This window comes from Cnephaeus nilssonii (assembly GCF_951640355.1).
Source record: "Cnephaeus nilssonii genome assembly, chromosome: 5".
Lineage (NCBI taxonomy): Eukaryota > Metazoa > Chordata > Mammalia > Chiroptera > Vespertilionidae > Cnephaeus > Cnephaeus nilssonii.
Genome location: NC_137076.1, coordinates 106690010 through 106710466, shown reverse-complemented (window position 1 = coordinate 106710466; position 20457 = coordinate 106690010). Strand labels below are relative to the sequence as shown.

The 20457-nt window shown below is 50.8% G+C and overlaps 1 protein-coding gene and 1 long non-coding RNA gene across 6 annotated transcripts; one reads left to right on the top strand and one right to left on the bottom strand.

Moving 5' to 3' along the window:
• The first annotated feature begins 3050 nt into the window (after positions 1-3050).
• On the top strand, positions 3051-6159 carry LOC307099257. Its single transcript, XR_013813511.1, has 2 exons — positions 3051-4900; positions 5136-6159. It is a non-coding gene; the product is annotated as an uncharacterized lncRNA (long non-coding RNA).
• Positions 6160-6310: 151 nt separating this feature from the next.
• LOC307099256 (KRAB domain-containing protein 4) lies at positions 6311-20100 on the bottom strand. 5 transcript variants are annotated; one of them, XR_013813509.1, is made up of 5 exons: positions 19698-20100; positions 18628-18683; positions 12316-12442; positions 11685-11780; positions 6311-9398 (listed from the first exon to the last, which is right to left on the bottom strand). XR_013813509.1 is itself a non-coding variant. In XM_079770560.1 (5 exons), exons 2-5 carry the CDS (start codon positions 18640-18642, stop codon positions 11037-11039), a joined length of 339 nt encoding a protein of 112 aa, XP_079626686.1. In that variant the 5' UTR covers positions 18643-18683; positions 19698-20100; the 3' UTR covers positions 6311-11036. The 5 variants fall into 5 exon arrangements, 2 of the variants coding, with proteins under 2 accessions (XP_079626686.1, XP_079626685.1); XM_079770560.1 differs by having other exon boundaries at positions 6311-11137; XR_013813508.1 differs by having other exon boundaries at positions 6311-11780; positions 12316-12439; positions 18624-18683.
• Positions 20101-20457: the final 357 nt, after the last annotated feature.

Here is a 20457-nt window from a genome sequence, read left to right as displayed (position 1 = left end):
GGAGCCGGGGGCGGGACCCGGGGAGGAGCCGGGGGCGGGGCCCGGGGAGGAGCCGGGGGCGGGTCTCGGGGGCGGGCTCTTGGGGACGCGGGAGGCCCCAGGTCCCCCGGCCTCGCGGACCCTGCGGAGCCGGTGGCGGATGGCCGGGAGCCACGGACGCTTCTCCGGGAGCCGCGGGCCGGCCCTGGGCTTCGGGGCGGCAGGGCCCCGCGGCCGCCTCAGGACGGAGGGCAGCCCGAGTGCGGGGCCGGCTTTCCCGCCGCCCACGGCTCCCCGTCGCCTCCTTTGGCCCCTGGGGAGGACAAGGGGGGTCCAGGAGGGGCTTCGGGCTGCGAGCGCGCCAGGGTGCCGCCCCGCCCGCGCCCCGTCCTGAGTGTGGCGGCGGGGCCGGAGGCACTGAGCCCACGGGCACCGGCAGCCGTCCCTCTTCCGCTGCAGCGCCCCGCCAGCCCCCTTCCCCTTCTCCCCTTCCCTCCCAGCCCCCCTTTCCCACACCCCCTCCCCCCAACCCCTCTTCATCCCCTCCCCCTCCCCCCGGGCCCCCCTTCCTCACACCCCCTTCCGCCACCCCCTCTTTCTCTCCTCCCCCTTCCCCCCAGCCCCCCTTCCCCACGCCCCTCTCCCTCCAACCCCTCTTCCTCCCCTCCCCCTCCCCCCGGCCCCCCGAGCTCGCAGGAGCCGTCTGAGAGTTGGCGGCTCTTAGCCAGCCCGCGGCCCACCCCCCTTCCTTCCCCCCTCGACCCTCAAGGCCAAACCTGTCCAAGCGCCCCATCCTGTCCCCCCCGTCTGGGTCCCTGTCCCTCCGCTCTGTCTCTCTCTGTCCCCCTTCCTCCATTCCAGCCCCTCTCCGTCCCCGGGCCCCTCCCTAGGCTTCTCCCCGGCCTCTCCCTCCGGGGGTCCCTCCGACTTCCTCTCCTGCGTCTGCCGCGCCCCTCCTTCCTGCCCCCCCCCAACCCGCCCCTCAGCCGGAGGCGGCGGGACCTTGGGGCAGGTTCTGCGAGTCCTGGGCTCTGGCATGGGGGATGGGAGCAGCAGTGGCGGGGGGGACGGGGCTGAGCGAGAGCAGCAGCAGCATCAGGACCAGTGGGCCCCACATGGCGAGGCAGTCGGGGCTGCAGGGGGGCGAGAGGGTGACGGGTGGGTGGTCAGAGGCCCCACCCTTGGTCCGGGCGCCTCCCACCCTGCCCAACCTCGCTCCTCCCCTCTCCCCGCCCCTCCTCCCCCTTCCGGGCCAGGCCCCTCGCCCCGGAGGCCCGCCCTCACTCGCAGGGCCGTCTGCCTTCACCTGTCAGCCCGCTCACCAGCCTCGGGATCCCCAAGGACTGTTAGGTGCTGGCCGTTGCCGGAGCCGCTCCTGGAGCTCTGGTGCCGGCTCGAGCCCAAACCACGCCCCCACCGCTGGCCACGCCCCTGCACCGAACCACGCCCACCCGCTGTGACACCCGCCCCTCGCGATGGCCACGCCCCCGGGTCGTAGCCACACCCCCATTCCTTAACCACACCCCCACTGGGCACACCCCTAAGCCAGAGCCACCCTTAGGTTGAGCGAGACCCTGGGGTCCCATCCCACCGGGTCCCTCTTCCCAGGTGCGAGTCCCAACCCCGACCGGAGCCCCCAGCCCAGCCGTCCCAGGAGCCCGGCGCCTGCGGGTTCTCATGTGCGGGAGCTCGCGGGTCTGTGCAGCTCTCCCCGTCACCCCTCTGTCCTGGGCTCCAGCTCCCTGGCCCCCTGAACGCTGTCTCCTCCACTCGGGGACCACCCAGCTGCTGGGGGGGGGGGGCCTCCCCGCACTGTGGCCTGCGGTCTCTCCAGGCGTCCGCGGGGGCAACCTCCGGGGTCACGTTCTCCTCTCTCAGGGGTCACCGGCCCGCACCTCGTGTCCAATGTCTGAACGCCCTGATTTCATGTTTTGTCCAGTTTTTTGGTTGTTGAGGCGGGAGGGTAAGTCTGGTACCGGCTAGAAATGGAAGATGCCAAGTCTACTGTGTTTGAATGATGGCCTCTTCATGGGACCTTTTCACATGTTTATCTTTAATATTCTTAAATTTCACTCTCGTGCTATGGATGTTTCCGGCCCACTCCTGTTCAGAGCCCCAACCTTTCTTTCGAGGTCATTTTGTGTGTTTTCCCCCATACGTGACAGTCACTCCCTCTCCTCCCCTTCATCCGGGGAGCCCCCCACTGTGGAGCTTCCTGGGATGCGGCTGGAATCTCGACTTCTGCCCTTTTCGTTGTCTTTCTTCTCATCGGAGCCTCCAGCCAACCTTCCCGCGCCGTCTGAGCGCTCCACCCCGGCTCCCCTGACTGCCGGCACCTTGCCCCTGCCTCCTGTCTGACCCGCATCACAATATCAGGCAGAGAAAATGTTTCCTTGGCAACCGAGCGACACAGTCCCAGAATCTGTGTCTCTGCCGAGTCCGTCCCCTTGTGACCGTCCCTAACTCAGCACACGCTCGGCCCGTGTCTCCGCGAGGCCGCCCGAGCTCAGGCCTCCGGTCCCTCCTCCGTGGCTGCCGGCCTCGGGGGTCCTGCTGCCGGGACGTTTCTCCCGGGAGCTCCCGAGTCCCGGCCGGGGGACAGGCCAAGGACACTGCCCGTCCGGTGTGGGTTCGTGGAGGACACACGTGGCCAGAGCCCACCCCCCGCCGCCTGCACACTCACCGCGGCCCACGCGGGGGCGCAGCACCGAGCAAGCGCTCCTCCGGGTCCACGGCCAGACGCCGCAATGACTCGATGGGCGCATGCGTGGAGAAAAGGGTGCGTTTTCCAAGTTTTGCTCAGCAGACGCCACGCTATTTGCACGTTTCTTCCCTCCCACGTGCTACATCTTCTCCCCAAGACCACCTTCCCTCTGGGGATTTTTGACATGATTTCCACTCCGCTCCCTCGGCTCACAAGGCAGCAAGTCAATGGCAGTTCACCGATTTGCCGGGAACCGTAAACTCTCTCATGTGAGGGGAGTTTTTTGCCAGACTACCACGGAGGCCGCTGGGAGGAGGGGTGCGCATTTTGTCCTTTCTCTTGGCCGCACCTGGTGTAATTTGGGGGGCGCTGTCACAGCGTGGTGCTACGGGCCACTCGTGTCCCCTCTGTGAAGGCCGCGTGGGCGACATTTCTGCATCACCCGGGACGGAACAGGTTTGGGGGCACTGTCCGCAGTCAGCAGTCTGGCATTGTTTTCTGACCCATTTGAGAGATTTAGAGACAACCTGGACAAGTGAACTGGCCCCGAGCTGAGCAGCAGTGAATGTGGGGCTGGACAAGGGCCTCACGATGGCAGGAGTGGGCTGCGTGGAAGCCGAGCAGCGGCCTAGGGGGTGAGCCCACCGGGAGCAGGCAGCCAATGCGGGGATCAGACCTCAGCTCGCCGCTGACCCCTCCCCCAGCAGGGGGCGCAGTTCGTCTGTTCACACTTCCGGCTCAGGCGGCAGGGGAAGGGGAAATAAAACCAAGCACACGCTCCAGCAAATGTCATCTGTGCCATCAGCTGAGCCCAACCAAGAACTCTATTTTTAAATATATATATATTATTGATTTTAGAGAGGGAGGGAGGAAATATCAACGATGAGAATCATTGATCGGCTGCCTCCTGCACGCCCCCCCCACTAGGGATCAAGCCCGCAACTGGGGCATGTGCCCTTGACTGGACTTGAACCCAGGACCCTTCAGTCCACAGGCCGACGCTCTATCCCCTGAGCCAAACCGGCTAGGGCAAGAGCTTTATTTTTTTTATGGTGCAAAATCTTAACTTTTTCCTTTACCCACTCACATTGGTGCTGACAACTGTGTCTCTGAAAGGATTACCTGAAACCTTTTAAATATACTTTTCCCCATCAAATCAAACTCACCACTATGTTTACTTACCTCAAAGAAAGGTCACCTCTGTGACCGGGGAAAGATGCAGCCCGTTCTCAGAAGTGTGAACAATTTGAGAAAATAGGAAACGTTTACACTCATTAGTTCTTTATTGAAGAGGCAGTTCAGACCCATTTATATACGCAAAGGGTAGGATGACAAAATATGTAATGACCCCGCCACCTTTCAAATATTTTACTTAAAATATACATTATAGTAATTAAGCTTTATGGTCACAGTGTAGGAAATCTTAGCAGTTGCCATGGAAACTACTATGAAGAGTATTTCCTGCACGGAATTATGCAAAATCTACCACTTCCTTCCTGTTCTGCAACATATTCATACTTATCTAGAAAAATATGGCAAGAGTGCTGAGCAACAGAAATGGTAGGCATTTGTGATTTTAAACACTTTTTATGGACGTCTACCACACATGCAGAGACACACAACACACATATCCCGAGTGCACAGAACACTGGGATATTCCGCACCACATTTCAAATAGAACGTACATCACCAGTCACCCGCCCCCCCAGCCTGTGCCCAGGCCAACCGCTCTCCTGATGTCTAAGTGCATAGACACGTTTTGCCTGCTCCTATTGTAAATAGAAGGAATCATACACGATGTTCGCTTTTGTGTCTGGATTCTGTCATTTAACTTTGTGAAATTACGCTGCATCATTGCATGTTAATTCTCTCTGCTTTACAGCATTCTGAGGGGAAATATATACCACTGACGTTCATTCACCCTACAGCATCTATGCCTTCAGAGCTCTGGGTTTTGCGTTCTGCACCACGAACATTCCAGTCCACGTCCTTTGGTGGACATCCCGTGTTTCTGCTAGGTCTGGGAAAAGGGTTCGGCTTGAAGTACTGGATTTCCAAAATGGTTCTGGCAATTGGCAATGCCAGAGGCAGCACGCACTTCCTGTGGCTTACATTCTTGCCAACACATGCTTTCCCGTGCTATTCATGCTAACCATTCCAGGGGGTGGGTAGGAGGACCACATGAAGGACCTGTCCTGGAACTCATGAACCAGGGATGTCTCTCTGTTTTTTTGTTTTGTTTTTTAATATATTTTATTGATTTTTACAGAGAGGATGGGAGAGGGATAGAGAGTTAGAAACATCAATGAGAGAGAATCATTGATCAGATGCCTCCTGCACACCCCCTATTGGGGATGTGCCCACAACCAAGGTACATGCCCTTGACCGGAATCGAACCTGGGACCCTTGAGTCCGCAGGCCGACGCTCTATCCACTGAGCCAAACCGGTTAGGGCTCTCTGTTTTGCAATTGTTTTTGTTTTTACCTTGAAAGCATGGTTAGGTAAGATTTCCCCTAGGCACTTGAGGATTTTTGATGCTACTATAAGTGGTATTGCTTCCAAATTCTTCATTTTCTATGTTTACTGCTGGTATATTAAAGCAATTTTTCATAATGAATTTGTATGCAGGGACCTTGCTGAATTTACTCATTAAGTCTAATTATCTGTATAATTCTCAGACTTTCCTACATACAAAATCATGTCATTTACAATAGAAGTTTAATTTCATTCTAAACCTTAAGCCTTTGGATTACGTGTCTCCCCTTACTTCCTTGGCTAGGTCCTTCTGCATAATCATCTATATATATAAAAGGCTAATATGCTAAGTGTCCCTCCGCCTGGTCACTATGATGCACACTGACCACCAGGGGGCAGATGCTCAAAGCAGGAGCTGCCAAGCTGCAGTGACTTGGCAGCGGTGGTTCTCAGGTGACACACCCTGAAACCAGAGAGGAGGGAGCCCAATTCCTCTCGAGGCCGCGTGAGTCCACCTATGGTGGTGGGTTATGTTCTGGCTGGGGCACGGTTGGTCCTGAATCTGGTTTACTGCACACTTGCGTTTGCGTTCCACACCCTATATGACAGCAACTTTGCAGAGTGCCCTCTCGCACTCTGGGACCCCTTGGGGGATGTCGGAGAGCCGGTTTCGGCTTGATCCCTGCAGGCCAGGCAGAGGGACCCTACCTGCTGGAGGGAACCTGCTCGCTCACTCTGAAGATGCCGGAGGGACCATGGGAGGTTGGCTCCAGGGCAAGCCCGACCCGTCTAGACCAGTCCCGTCCCACCAGCCACCTTCTAATTAATTTCCTTTCAATGTGCACGAATCTGTGCACAGGTCACTAGTACTGAATAAAATTAGTGATAGTAGATATCCTTGTCTGTTTGTTTAGTTTTATCTTGGGAGAAAACTTCCAATATTTCCCCACTAAGCATGTTGCTGACTGTAGTTTAAGATACTCTGTATCCCACTAAAGAAGCTCCTTTCCACCCAGTTTGCTAAGAACACAGGTGAATGGCGATGTCAACACATTCATTTCCTGCCTGCTAGATTACTTTCCTTCATGTGGCATCACGGTTACTGATTTTTTATTATTAAACCCTCCCCTTCCTGGAGTAAGACACATCTGATCACTCTGTCTTCCCAGGACGGGGTCATGCAACCACTACGAAAGAGCTACAGGCAATCGAAATGGATCATCATGACTGGTTTAGACTAATCAGGACTTACCCTCTGAGTCATGTTAAGAAATGATAGACACCAAACTCTTCCATCAAGGCAAGAAAAGAGCAAGGACATCAAGTTAATACAAAAAATGTCTCCTAGAAACCTGTATTAATTTGTTCCAAAATACTGGAAATAAGGGGCAGTGCACAAAATAATGACACTGTATTCATATCAAATAAAAGTATAGATAACGTTTCTGAATTACATAATACTGGCACACTGCACAATCAAATGTATGGGTTAAAAAACAGGAATGGGATCAGAGCTGGGCATATTTTATAGAGTAAGAGCAGCAGAGTTGTCTTTATTTATTGTTTATGAAAATAGTATGTTTTAAAACCTTTTTTTGCTCAAATGTAGTTGAAAAATACAAAAATCACTATTGGTGAAGCATTTATTAGAAACCCATTTATAAGTGCCTGAAAATAATAGAAACTTATGCATTTAATTATCCTGTACCTGTCAAACATCTCACCAACATTTTGCCATTTTAATACTCAAATAAGAATACTGCCTTTTCATAAATTATTCAAATCCAAACTTGCATAGAGTTATTAGATTGCATTTTTAAAACATGATAAAAACTTCCATATAGGTATTTAATGCTACTGACCTTATTATCAAGTCCTGATGATTTGAAAACTTCATTTTATACAATAAAGGTTTAGAGGTGATCGTTTCTGACATCTTTCCTATAAACGTGATTTTACATCAGAAATATGGCTTTTGGTATAACAATTTCCAAGACAAAATATTTTTACACATTTATCAGTTTTGACAGACTTTGCCTTGGTATGACTCCCTGATATGTAAATACAACTTCAGTCCAAAATAAATATTAAATATTTATAAAATTGACTCCTGTATAAATTATCTAGTGTCCAATGAGTTGTAGCGTGTTGCTGAAGGCATTTCTTCCTGTTGCCTTCTTAGGGACTCTCCTCTGTGAAAAGTCAGATGAAAATGAGCCTAACGTCTGAATGTTTTCCCCCATTCAAAAACATGAACTCTCAGATCATGATATCTGACTCCAAATCGTTATTCAGAGGGTTTTTCTGAAATGAGGTCTGACTTTCACAGGATATTTCCCTCATCGAGTACAGTCACATTCCCCCGCCTATGGATTCTCTGGTGGCTGTTGAAGGCTGATCTGTGGTGGAATTTTTTCCCACATTCATTACATTCATAGGGCTTCTCTCCTGAATGAGTTCTGTAATGCACAGTGAGGTATGACTTCTGAGAAAAGACTTTTCCACATTCATTACATTCATAGGGTTTCTCTCCTGAATGGCTTCTATAATGTACAGTGAGGTTTGACATCCGAGAGAAGACTTTTCCACATTTACTACATTCGTAAGGCTTCTCTCCTGAATGAATTCTATGATGTATGGTGAGATACGACTTCTGAGAAAAGAACTTTCCACATTCATAACACTCATAGGGCTTCTCTCCTGTGTGTACTCTCTGGTGTCTAAAGAGGGATGAATTATGGGAGAAAGTTTTCCCACATTCGCTACATCCATAGGGCTTCTCTTCTGAATGACTTCTATAATGTACAGTGTAGTATGACAAATCAGAGAACAATTTTCCACATATATTACATTCATAGGATTTCTCTCCTTCTGGAAGTGACTGGTGTCCATCAAAGGCTGAATTTTCAAGGAAAGTTCTTCCACATTCATTACATTCATAGGGTTTCTCTCCTAAAGGAGTTGTATGATGGTCAGTAAGATATGAGAATTGAGAAAACTTTCCACATTCACTACATTCAAGGGGTTTTTCATCCGTGTGTATTTTCCGATGTCTAATGAAGGCTGAATTCAAATTGAAGGTTTTGCCACAGTCATTACACTCATAGGGTTTCTCTTCTAAATGGCTTCTATAATGTATAGTGAGGTATGACACTCGAGAAAAGAATTTTCCACACTCACTACATTGATAAGGTTTCTCTCCTGTGTGTGTTCTCTGGTGTGTAATAAGGGTAGATTTTCGGTAGTAGGACTTCCCACATTCATTACATTTATAGAGTTTCTCTCCTGTGTGTGTTCTCTGATGGTCAGTGAGGGCTGACTTGCGGGAGAAGGATTTCCCACACTCATTGCATGGATAGGGTCTCTCCCCTGAATGATTTCTCTGGTGGAGGGTGAGATGTGTCTTCTGGCAGAAGGTTTTGCCACATTCACTACATTCATAGGGTTTCTCTCCTGAATGAGTTCTCAAATGTTGAGTGAGATGTAACTTCTGACAAAAGGTTTTCCCACATTGGTTACATTTATAGGGTTTCTCCTCTAAGTGTGATCTCCGATGTACAGTGAGGGTTCCTTTTTGGCTGAAGGATTTGCCACATACATTACACGCATAAGGTTTCTCTCCTGTGTGAGCCCTCTGATGTATAATGAATTTTGACTTTTTACAGAAGGATTTCCCACACTCACTGCATTCAAAGGGCTTCATTTCCATCTGTGATCTCTGGTACATATTAAAATTTGACATCTGGAGAAAGTCTGGTCCAGAGTCACTCCACTCACAGGGCTTCTCCCCGATATAAGCTCTCTTATGACTGATGAAGACGGTTTCATTGTCTAAGGCTTCCACGCATTCATTATACTCAAAGGGTTTCTCTAAAATATTAACTTTCTGAAGAATACTTTCTTCATTTTGAGAAAAGCCTTCCCCATTTTGATGAAATTCATAAGGTTTCTCTCCATGGTGTGTTTTCCCACATTCACTATGCTCATCAGACTTCTTTCTTGCATAGCTTCCATCACCAATAATTAATTCTGAACTAGATTCTACATTTTTTCCACAAGAGACACAATTATGAGATATGCTTGAAGGAACAAAGTTTGCTTCTGTATTATAAGTTTTACCAAATGTATTCTCTCTCTCTTCAATGAAGGTTTTACTATTTATATAAACAGTTTGCCTCGAACGTTCATCTTCGTTTTCTTGGATTCTTTCTAATACATCATCAACTTTCTTGATTTCTTCTGAAAAGGAATAAAGTTAAATAAACCTTGTGAATCTGAATGTATCAGCTACAGAAAAGAAGTGGTACTAAAGTACCCTATTGTGGGGTTAACTCTTGGCTTTTAGGCCAATTTCCACAAATAAAAAATAACTCACATGTATAATCCTCTTTTCCCCTTGATTTGTCATTCAAGACAGACAGATACACACACACACACACACACACACACACACACACACACACACACACAGGGGTAGAACTAGGGGAGTCATGGGGAAAGGATAAGAGTCGGGCAGGACTCAGTGTTAGTGGCAAAAGGAAGAATAAATTCACTTTGAATACAAGTAGCTTTGTTACTTTACAAATATGTTCAAAACTCTGGTATAAAAAGTAAAATAAACAAGCACAAGTGGTGAGCAGAGAACAAAGGCATTGGAAGAGTGCTAGGTCCAGGCAGAGAAATGGGGGCAGTGGGAGAACAACGACTAGATGTATATTCAAAGGAAACATTCAAGGATGGATGACACTTGGGAGAAACAGATTACAATTTTATACTAAACTGTGAAATGTCACTCCACAACAAGATTACAATAGTAACATCCTCACTAGCAGAGCTCCTCCCAAAATCTTTGCCTTTCTATTCTGCACAGAAATCCAAAAGAACATTCTAAAAGCTCCAGTTTCCTCATGTTTAGAGACAGTCCCACTACCAGGGCCCCAACTCCCTAGCCTAGATCACATTCACCAGGAAGGAGAGTTCCCTAGCACATAAATGTCCCAACGACATAAGAAAGACTGGACGGCAAGAGACCTTTCCAGTAAGATCCACGCTCTGAAGGGTGCACAGTCTTATTTAAGACTCACTGAACCTGTCTGCACAACAGAGCACAGTGGTCAGGAGTACTGGAACCCCAACACAGACACACGACAAGCTGGGGACCTGAGCAGGTGACTTAACTGTGACGCAGGTTCGCTCACTGAAATGCGGGCAAGAGTGCCTACACCGCAGGGTTGGGAACAGACTAATTCCGCTAGCACACGTCATCTGCTTAGAATGGTTGGACACAACAAATGCTCATTAAGTTCCACCATTAATTTTCCTTCAATTTTCTAATTTAAACTTCCTAAAACCAGTCATGTCCCTGACACAATACCATAACTCAATTCTCAATACAAATAAGAGTTCCCAACTCCTGGGTTTCATTTGGTGTAAAACCTTAAATATCAGATTCCAAAAGCTGCCCCTAAAATCTGAACTTTACGCAGGCTTCTTACAGATTATGGGCGCCTCTAAACTACTGTTAGCCACTCTCACCCACACTCACCGCAACACCTAGAATCTGCTCTGAAACCTACAACACCCTGAGCCCCAAAGCCCCAAATACAAACAGGAAGAATCTGAGAGGTTACCATTCACCAGTAAGGTTTTTCATTACCTGGGTTCACAGCATCCATTCAAACCAGCACTGCCCTGGGCTCCCAAACCCCCGCTGCTCCAGCCAGCCTGGCTCCTTGCCAGCACTAGCCTGTCACGTCCCTGTTCTCACTTGTACATGCCATAAGCAAAGGGAGGCGGGAAAGACCACAGCACTGGTGATCGGGAGGTTCTTCTGAGAATGAAGGGAGGAAGCGGGCGTCTCGCTGGCACTGGCCTCTGTCAGGGAACACTCGGCTGGACCACAGGTGAAGGGTTAGGTAGCAGCTGGATCCGCAGCATAAATACAAATTCAAACCCCAACAGTGGGGACCAGATGAACCCTTTTAAGAATCCAAAGAAAAGTAAAGGTGTGGAGAGCAGGTCCCAGGGTCAGCACTCCTGAGGAAGGCAAGAGGATGAACCAACCCGCTGATGAGACACACCCTTCCCGAACGGCTGCCCTGCACACAGGAGCAGCAGACAGACAACAGGAGCGAGCGATGGGGAGAGGAGGAGGCCGGCCAGTGTCGCGGCCCCAGATCAGCCAGGGACACAGCCGGGGAGCAGCAGTCAGCTCCTCCAAACAGCACCAGCACACGCCTTGGGGGTGGCTGGCCTCGGACCTCCGCAGAGAGAACACGAAAGTCTCGAGGAAATGTTGTCAGACTTCTGAACGCCCGCAGACGAGGAAATCTGTGGTAACGGGAGCAGCTTAGTCACTGAGAACTCAAGAGCCAGAGGAGGGACCGGCTCCTCAGCGTGGAAACCCCGTGGACATCACAAAGAAACTGTGGGCCCCGGAGCTGTGGATGGGCATCAGGCACCGAGACGCTGTGGCACTCCAAAGGCCGGGGACCATTTCTGAAATGGAAGGTTCTAGTAACTCACCTGGACAACGCGGGCACGCAGAGTCACCGTCTGCCGCCCACGGCTCCTCTCCCTGCTCCAACCGGGCGATCACGCTGGGCTTGGCGCTGTCGTACCCTGTGGGGGGAAGGAGACGGGCTCGGAGCAGCTGCTCGGCTTCCGCGGCGCCGCAGGGAGGGCGCTGCCTCGGAGGTTCACAGGAAGGTGGCCTTTCGCACCTTACCAAAGGCAGAACTTTGTTTGTTTTATTTATTTTTTGTTAGTCCTCACCCAAGGATATTTTTTTCCATTGATTTTTAGAGAGGGTGAACGGGACAGGGAGAGAGACATTGAAGTGAGAGAGACACATCAATTGGTTGCTTCCCACACATACCCTGACAGGGGCCAGGGATCGAACCTGCAATCCAGGTATATGCCCTTGACCAGGAATCGAACCCACAACCCTCTGGTGCATGGGCCAACCTCTAACCACTGAGCAAAACCATCTGGGGCCAAAGTTAGAACTTTCTGATGGAGAAGCAGAGATACAAATACTCTACCTGGTGCCCAAAAGGAATTCAATCCTATTTCTTCAAACTTGAGGATAAAAATCATTGAACTAGGACCCCACCCTCCCCCCAACAGCAGCAGTTCAGGGAGCCGCTCTGCTCACCCACGGAGACGAGGTGGCTGTAGTTCTCCAGCATCACGTCCCTGTAGGTGGTCTTCTGCTCCGGGCCCAGCTGCTGCCACTCCTCCTGGGTGAAGGCCACGGCCACGTCCCTGAATGACACTGGCTCCTGTAATAGCAGCGCGATGGGAACTGGGTGACGTGGACAAGGCGTCCGGGGACAAGAGCTTACCGAGCTCACTGGTAGAGGCAACCAGGGACCCTGTACCCCTTTTATGCTACAGGCTGTGGAAGGGAAACAAACCATGTCAGAAACCATGGCGTTTGGGTTCCTTCTTGTGTCAAAAAATAACAAAATCCTCAAACCAAAAAGAAACTGTTTTCTGCCGAAACCGGTTTGGCTCAGTGGATGGAGCGTCGGCCTGCGGACTCAAGGGTCCCAGGTTCGATTCCGGTCAAGGGCATGTACCTTGGTTGCAGGCACATCCCCAGTGGGGGGTGTGCAAGAGGCAGCTGATCGGTTTCTCTCTCATCGATGTTTCTAACTCTCTATCCCTCTCTCTTCCTCTCTGTAAAAAATCAATAAAATATATTTTAAAAAAAGAAAAAAAAAGAAACTGTTTTCTGATTTCACAACAGAAGTTCTGAGCTGGGGGCTTCGCTCCTGCTCTCAGAGGCTGACATCGGACCGCAGGCAGCAGGGACGAGCACCCCCTTCACCCTGTCAGTTTCTTCAGGCGCCTTTGCCGGTGGCTCCTCCTCTTCCCTGCCTCTTGGTGCTGCGCCGCGACCCTCCCTGGCCTCCTCCTCCCCACGCTCGCTCGCGCTCTGGGTCCCCACTGCCAGCTCGGAGCCCCAGACGCAGTCACAGCCGGCTCAGCTTCTGCTGCCTTCCGGGTTCTCTCAGCACCACGTGCTCACAGCAGGAGGATCTGCTGTTTGCACAATGCCCGGGTGCTATCAGAGCGAAGCGTGCAAGAAGCAAATCACTGTCACTTCCTGTTGCAGCTCAGGCTCCGGGCTCTGCTGGTATTCCACAGGAGGAGAAGGAGGAGGAGGGGCAAGCAGTGCCAACGGCAGAAACAGAAGCGGCACCAGCGCCGGGGCTGGCCCGGCAGAGGCAGGAGGGCACTTGGCGAAGGACGGCTTGTGCACAGTAGGAAGGGATTCTAATTCAAGTGTAAGCTGAACACACACAATTACTTTCCGGCCGAGACAAACCCAAAAGCCCAATTCACAGAAATGCGCCGACGGAGTCCCCTCCCAGGAGCACCGGCCACTGGCTGCCGACCGCAGGCACCCCTGAGGAACCCGGGGAGGCGGGAGGGTAGACTTCTGAGAAGCCAGAGCTGCGAACACGCCGGACAGGCAGGTGCTGGGCCGCAGCCCAGGTGACAGCAGACTCGCCCAGAGCCCCTGAGCGTCCCCAGCCCAGCCAGAGGTCCCGGGGCACAGCGCCTGGCCCACTGAACCGGCCACGGGACACGGGCAGCGCGGCGCTTCCTGCCCGCAGTGCGCAGAGCAGCCCGATGAAGGCCGAATCTGTGACCCTGTGGCCAAGACATAGGGCACGCCACACTCCAGACCCCGAATTAGGGGGATGACGTACCCACTGTCCAAGCAGCAGAGTTCTGTCGGGCAAATAAGGCAGATGGGACAGCAGGGACGGAGGTTAACCCGAGGCCCTCTCAGGCACAGCAGGACCGTCAACTCTCTCCATGCGAACGTGGCTCTTCCTGAGGCAGCCCTCGGGAAGCCAGCTCCACTAAAGCAGCCGAGCGCGCCAGCTCGGCCAAGGACAAGGTTTGGAGAAACCGGAGCCCCGTGCACTGTGGGGTGTCAAATGGGGCCGCTGCTGTGGACACAGCATGATGGTTCCTCAAAAAACCAAAACCAGAATGATGATCACATGACCCAGCAAGCCCACCTCTGGGTCTATACCCCAAGAAACGGGAAGCGAGGACTGGAAGAGATACGTGTACAGCCTCATTCCCACGGCTGACATGGGAGGTGACCACGTGTCCATGACCGGATGACTGAATAAGCAAGACGTGGTCTGCGCTCACATGGAACACTGTTCAGCCCTAAAAAGAAGGAAACTTTGACAGGTGGTACAACATGAATGAAGTGCAAGAACCTCATGCTACGTGCAATGCCCCATCACAAAGACCAAGTCCTGTGTGATTCCACGGGCACGAGGCCCTCAGAGGAGTCAGGTTCACAGACAGGCAGCGGACGGAGGTGGCTGGGGGCTGGGGAAGACGGGGAGTTCGTGTTTAACAAGGACAGAGTTCCAGCTTTGCAAGTTGAGAAGCATTCTGGAGATGGATGGGGTAATGGCTGCCCAACAATGTGGATGTACTAATGCCACTGAACTGCAGCATTTAAAGCTGGTGAAGAGAACAAGTTTTGTGTTATGTGTATTTTACACAATAAAAAAATGAGGGGAAAATGATGTGATACCAACCGAATTACACACATATCCCTCCCCATCCCTGCTGCAGCCATTCCCTCCGTACGGGGGAGAGGAGCAAAACGGGCTCGTCCGCCGACACGCTCACCTTAGCGACAACAATTATTATCTCAGAAACTGAAATTAAAAACATCAAAAGTCACCAGCTGAGGAAAACAGTATAAATAAAAGATAAACATCAAAATGAATAACCCAACCACAATACAGTCAAATTCATAAAGAAAACAACTTGTATAACTTTATATTGATTTATGTTTTTAATAAATTTACACTGTTTTGTATTGATTTATATTTTAATAAATTAGGCAACATATTGCTTCCATAAAATGAGAACAGTCTGCTAAGAAACAGCCACCAGAGAATATTTAGAAATTAAAGATTGCATTGAGTTTTTTCAAGATCAAGTAAGAAGCTTGAATAACAAATGAGACAGAATATATGTGAGGCAGTCTCTCAGAAAATCAGAACTGAAATGATGGAAGAAAACTTGAGATAAGAAAGCCAGACCCAACAGATTCGACATTTTCAGAAAGAGATGTGGAGGAGGAGCAACAGGACATACTAAAGGCAGAATGGAAACTGGTTCTGAGCTGAAGACTCAGGCTCGCCCTCACTCAGAAGGGGCCATCTAACACCCAAAGGGGAATACTGGGGGGAAGTACAGAGATCAGAAATTTCCTGATAAAATAGCCGAGAGGATAAGGGAAAAATCCAAAAAATTACAGAGGAAAAAAAATACCCTAGATCCTTAGTAACTGACGTTGTTTCTCATGGAGAACAGCCTACAACTTTTAAAAGAAAACGACTTTGAACCTAGAACTGTGTACCAAGTCAAACTATCATGTAAACTTAATGATACTCTACAGGTATTTTCAGAAAAGCGAGACAACGTATCTATACTAATAAAAGGGTAATATGCTAATTAGACCGGGAGACCTTCCAGACATCCTTCTGGACAAAGTCATGATGGCGGGGCAGAGGCGGTTAGGGGCGATCAGGCCAGGAGGGGAGGGCCTGCAAAGATGCTGAAAAGGCCTCTGGGAATATTCAAAATGCATACTGAATTTAACAAAGAAAACCCTCAAAAAATAGAAATTGATATTTCACTAACATGAATATATGTATATATTTACACATGAACTCTTATAATGTGCATAGTATGTGTGATATATGCATGTGATACATATATACATATCTATCTCAATCACACACAAGCACACATGTACACTTTTTGAATGTATACAGACACACACGTGCTCGCATGCACACATATGTATGCCTCTGTCCTCTCAAGTTCTAAAGTCAGGATTTTTCTTTCATGGGAAGCACTAGCCATTCCGTGAGATGGAATTGCACACGTGGGCCCCCCAGCTCCCGCCGGCGAGGTCACCTGGGGCAGGGAGGAGAACTGAGACAGAGGAGAGGAGAAAGAGCTGAATGTGATTCATATCCCGGAATGCAGCCTCTACCAGAAATTTAAAAACAGGGAATACTGGGAAACTGGCTAAACTGAAAGGTGAATGTGGATTAGATAAAAGCATTAGATCAATGTTAAATTTCCTAAATTCAGTAACTGTTCCGAGAATATGCAAGAGAATATTCTTGATCTTAGAAGGTTAAATCTGAAATACAGATTAAGGGGGCGTGACATGACACCCATTCTCGAAGAACTCGGAAATAAATGTAAAACACACAGAGAGAAAATAATAAAGCAAATGTTAAAAAATGTCAAAAACCGGAGCATCTCGGCAACAGGAACATGGAGTTCTTGTACCATCCTGTGACTGTTCTGTAAATTTGAAGCTTTTCAAAATAAAATGTTGGATAAAAGAAACTACTATAAAATACAGAGGGAATGTTTCAAAAGGACGCAGAAACTAATGTGAAGGGATTCCAAGATGGGCCCACTTAAACATCAAAAAGAGGAACATCTTCATCCACCCAGTTCGTAACCCAGGAGCTCACAGAGAGGACAGACTGAAACAGAGAGCCCTGGCCCCCGGAGCCGCCCAGGACTTTGGACACTGTTCTTCCCGCAGGAATCGCAGGACCAAGCGGGGAGGTGTTTTCCTGAGAAGAGGATCCCAGCTCGTAAACGAAGCAGAAACAATAAAGAAGCATGTCCCCAGCTGGTCTCCCCGAGTGAATACGTGGATCAGGACGACGAGTATCAGTCATCAGACGCTAACATCCAAGACAGGCAGGAAGGTAAGAGGGCACCAGGAGGAAGAGGACAAATGTCACAGCACCGTCTTCCCAAAAGAACTGAGCCTAAACCTGAGTGAATTCCACATCTCACTACCAACTGTGCCAGGAGCACAGGGAATCTAAAAGGTAAAGTCACAACAGACAGCAATGCAATCAGCACCGTCCAGACGGTGGGACACACTGAGGATAAATAACCCAATTTACTTTTTAAACATTTTTAAAGACTTTTCATTGATTTTTAGAGAGGAAGGGAGAAGGAGAGAGAAACATCAACCGGCTGCCTCCTGGGGACTGAGCCCACAACCCGGGCATGTGCCCTGACCTGGAATCAACCAGCGACCTCTCAGCACCCAACCAACTGAGCCACATGGGCCAGGGCACAACCCAATTTCCCAGAAATAACACGAGACATAAAGGGAAAGTTATTATTAAAAGAGGCCAACTGCAACATATGGCCTCTATTTGTATCCTGATTGAAAAGAACAAATAAAAAAACCTTTAGAAAACTGGAATTTGGAACACCGGATCTTACATAACGAAGAATAGTATTGTGAATTATGCCCGCCCACCTTTGAAAAGCCCCTTTATCCTTCAGAGATACATAGAGAAATACAGGTCAATTTTTTTTTTTTTTTTTAAGCCAAGTAAAGGGAGGAAGTATCAGTTTGGAAGAAACAGATGTCAAAGGCAGATGCATGGTCACGTGAGGAAAAGGACTGGCACATGTCCACAGGATTTGACTATAATTAGGTCACTGCTAATCTTCACCGACAGATGCAGGAAAGTGGGGAGGACTAAGCACAGACCCTGAGGCCTGAGTGGGAATGGGGAGTGAGGACATCCTGACTAGAGAATACTGTTTTGTATTGTTTGCTGGGCAACCAAATAAACAGACTAACAGGAATATCTAAGGATGAACAGGTCAGTGCCCTATGACTTGGGTGTAACAATGGAAATGTGTCTATTTCGATCACAATATTTTGGTGCCTGAAAAAAAAATATTGTTTCCTTGGGCAGGAGGCCCTCTGCTTAAAAAAGCGAGTACAAGCCATATATTGCACTGACGTCCTGGTTGTTATTATGAAAGCTATCCACGTTATATCAACTTTATTAAAGAAAAATTCCCAAGTCCTAGGAGATCTTTACAACCCACAACTAACAAATCACATGGTCTCCTATAGTCTATACCAGTGGTCAGCAAACTGCGGCTCGCGAGCCACATGCAGCTCTTTGGCCCCTTGAGTGTGGCTCTTCCACAAAATACCACGGCCTGGGCGAGTCTATTTTGAAGAAGTGGCGTTAGAAGAAGTTTAAGTTTAAAAAATTTGGCTCTCAAAAGAAATTTCAATCGTTGTACTGTTGATATTTGGCTCTGTTGACTAATGAGTTTGCCGACCACTGGTCTATACAAATCACATAATGGATGGTATTTACCTTTTCCTATGACGGTCACGGGCATTGGTCCTATTTGCAGCTCAAACTCACTCGCCCTAAAGTATCATACCACCTGGGCATGTGAATTCGACAAAGGATTCTTGGTGCTGATCCGCCGACACTCTCTGAACTGCATTTCACAGTCTTTTACCTATTTATCTCTCTCTCTGCTCCCAGTTTAAAGTATGGATCCCCATAAACTTCCTAAGCTGTCTTACAGAGCAAAGTGGGAGACTCACCTGGGACTCATGCATTTCGGCTGCTCTTGGGAAAGTGCAGATTGTTCACAGTGGACCTAGGGGAGAACAAGCAAGTCATTGAAGTCATGGGTGCCCTGGCCCCTGGCCTGTCTAGCCGGGAACCCTCTGCATAAGAATCTCCAAAGAAAACGCAATAAAATGATGCCCTGTGAACACTCAAAAAGGGCTCAAGGGTGACAGAGGAGACACACCGGAACCATTGCCACGCCCAAAGGAGTGGGGGGAATCCCACAGGTGTTTCCTCTCATTGGTGAATGTAAACACAGACTCCGTTTTCAAATAGCTGGCCCCATTAAATAAAAGGTGGTGGTGGTGGGGGGGGGATCCTGTTATACTGTTTACCTATTTTCTTACTTTTCTTTCCATTGTTAAAAATCAAGGAATACGGAGGAACACAGAGCATGTGCTCTCAGAAATGGGATAAATGTGCATGACGGCATGGTTTTGTTTATCCGACAAGACTTGGTTAGTGCTGCACTTACTCTTTTAAGAAAACCGGGAGACAGTGGGCACAACACTTGCCCTGGGAGTCTGAGTCCTGTTAGACATCCCACCGACACAGGGACACCCCGGGCAAGTCACCGCCCTTCTCAGGCCCAAGCTCTTCCCCCGCACCGAGGCGGAGGACGCCCCCTGCAGGCTGACCTAATGCGCTGCACCGGGGCTGCACAGGGGCTCCCAGGAGTCGGCACACACTCAGGCCAGTGAACGCGGTCCTGGGGGACGTTTAGAGACACGGTGGAACCCGGGGAGGGCGAGGCGGAGGAAGGGGTGTTGGGGTGCAGGGAGGAGGGGCACCGTCGAAGCCCAGGCTGGGACCCCCTAGACCCCAGGAGACAGGGAAGTCCCAAGTCCGGGGCAGCGCCCACTCCCAGCAGCCTGCCCCGCCGGCTCGGACACGCGGATCCCCGGGAACCGGTCCCCGCTCCCTCCCGCAAACTCGCGTGTCCTCGTCCGGGGCGACTCCCCAGCCCTGCTCACCGCGGGCGGGAAGACCCCGACCTGCCCGGGGCCGCAAACGCACGACCCGCCCGTCGGGACTCGCTGACCTGCCCCAAGGCTCCGAGGCGCCGCCGCTTCTCTCCCGGGGTCCCCGCCTCGGCGCCTCCCAAGCCGCGTCCCGAGGCGCCGGCTCTGGGCCTGCGGGACAGACTCACTCAGGAGGACGTCCCTCCCGGGCCTCACCGCCCCGCGCGCCTCGGCCGGGCCGCCGCGAGGCAGACGGGCCCAGCCCGACCCCGCCGCCGCCGCCCAGCTCCTCGGGCCTGGCCCGCGGGCTCCGGGGTCGCCTCCGGGGTCCCCGCTCCACACTCCGCCCGCGCGCGCTCTTGAGCGCACAGCCCCGCGCCCGCTGGGTGGCGGCCCGACCGGACAGCGCCCGGCCCCGCAGGCCCCGGGATCCTCGCCCAACAGAGGCCGAAGCTGGGCTCCGGGGGCAGCGGTGACCTGGGCTCGGACAGGAAGCGACAGCGGCGCTGCGGCAGGGCGCCTGCGCGTACACGCACACAGCCCGAGTGCACATGCGCACGAGGACGCCGGAAGTCGCCTGCCGGGGCCCACCCGGGGCAGCGGGACTCCATTTCCCAGAAGTCCGCGTGCCGTCCCGTTAGGGAGCGTCTTCCAAGTCTCCAGCTCGCCTAGCGGCTGAGAGGCGCTGTGCGGGGAGAGCTGGCCGCTTTATTCTAAGGGTTAGAATCAGGGACCACTAACAACCCTGACAAAGTAGGGAAAGGGGTGTATCATGCTCACAGACAAGTGCGGCATTTCATTACAATATTAGAAAGTGGAGTCTGCGATCACATCATGGAG

Bases quoted from the DNA above. Each gene is read 5' to 3' on its own strand.
- LOC307099256 (XM_079770559.1), bottom strand. The intron at 11,781-12,315 runs GTGAGCAGAGCG...TTCCCCCCACAG, and splicing joins CAGCCACCTCGTCTCCGTGG to GGTACGACAGCGCCAAGCCC.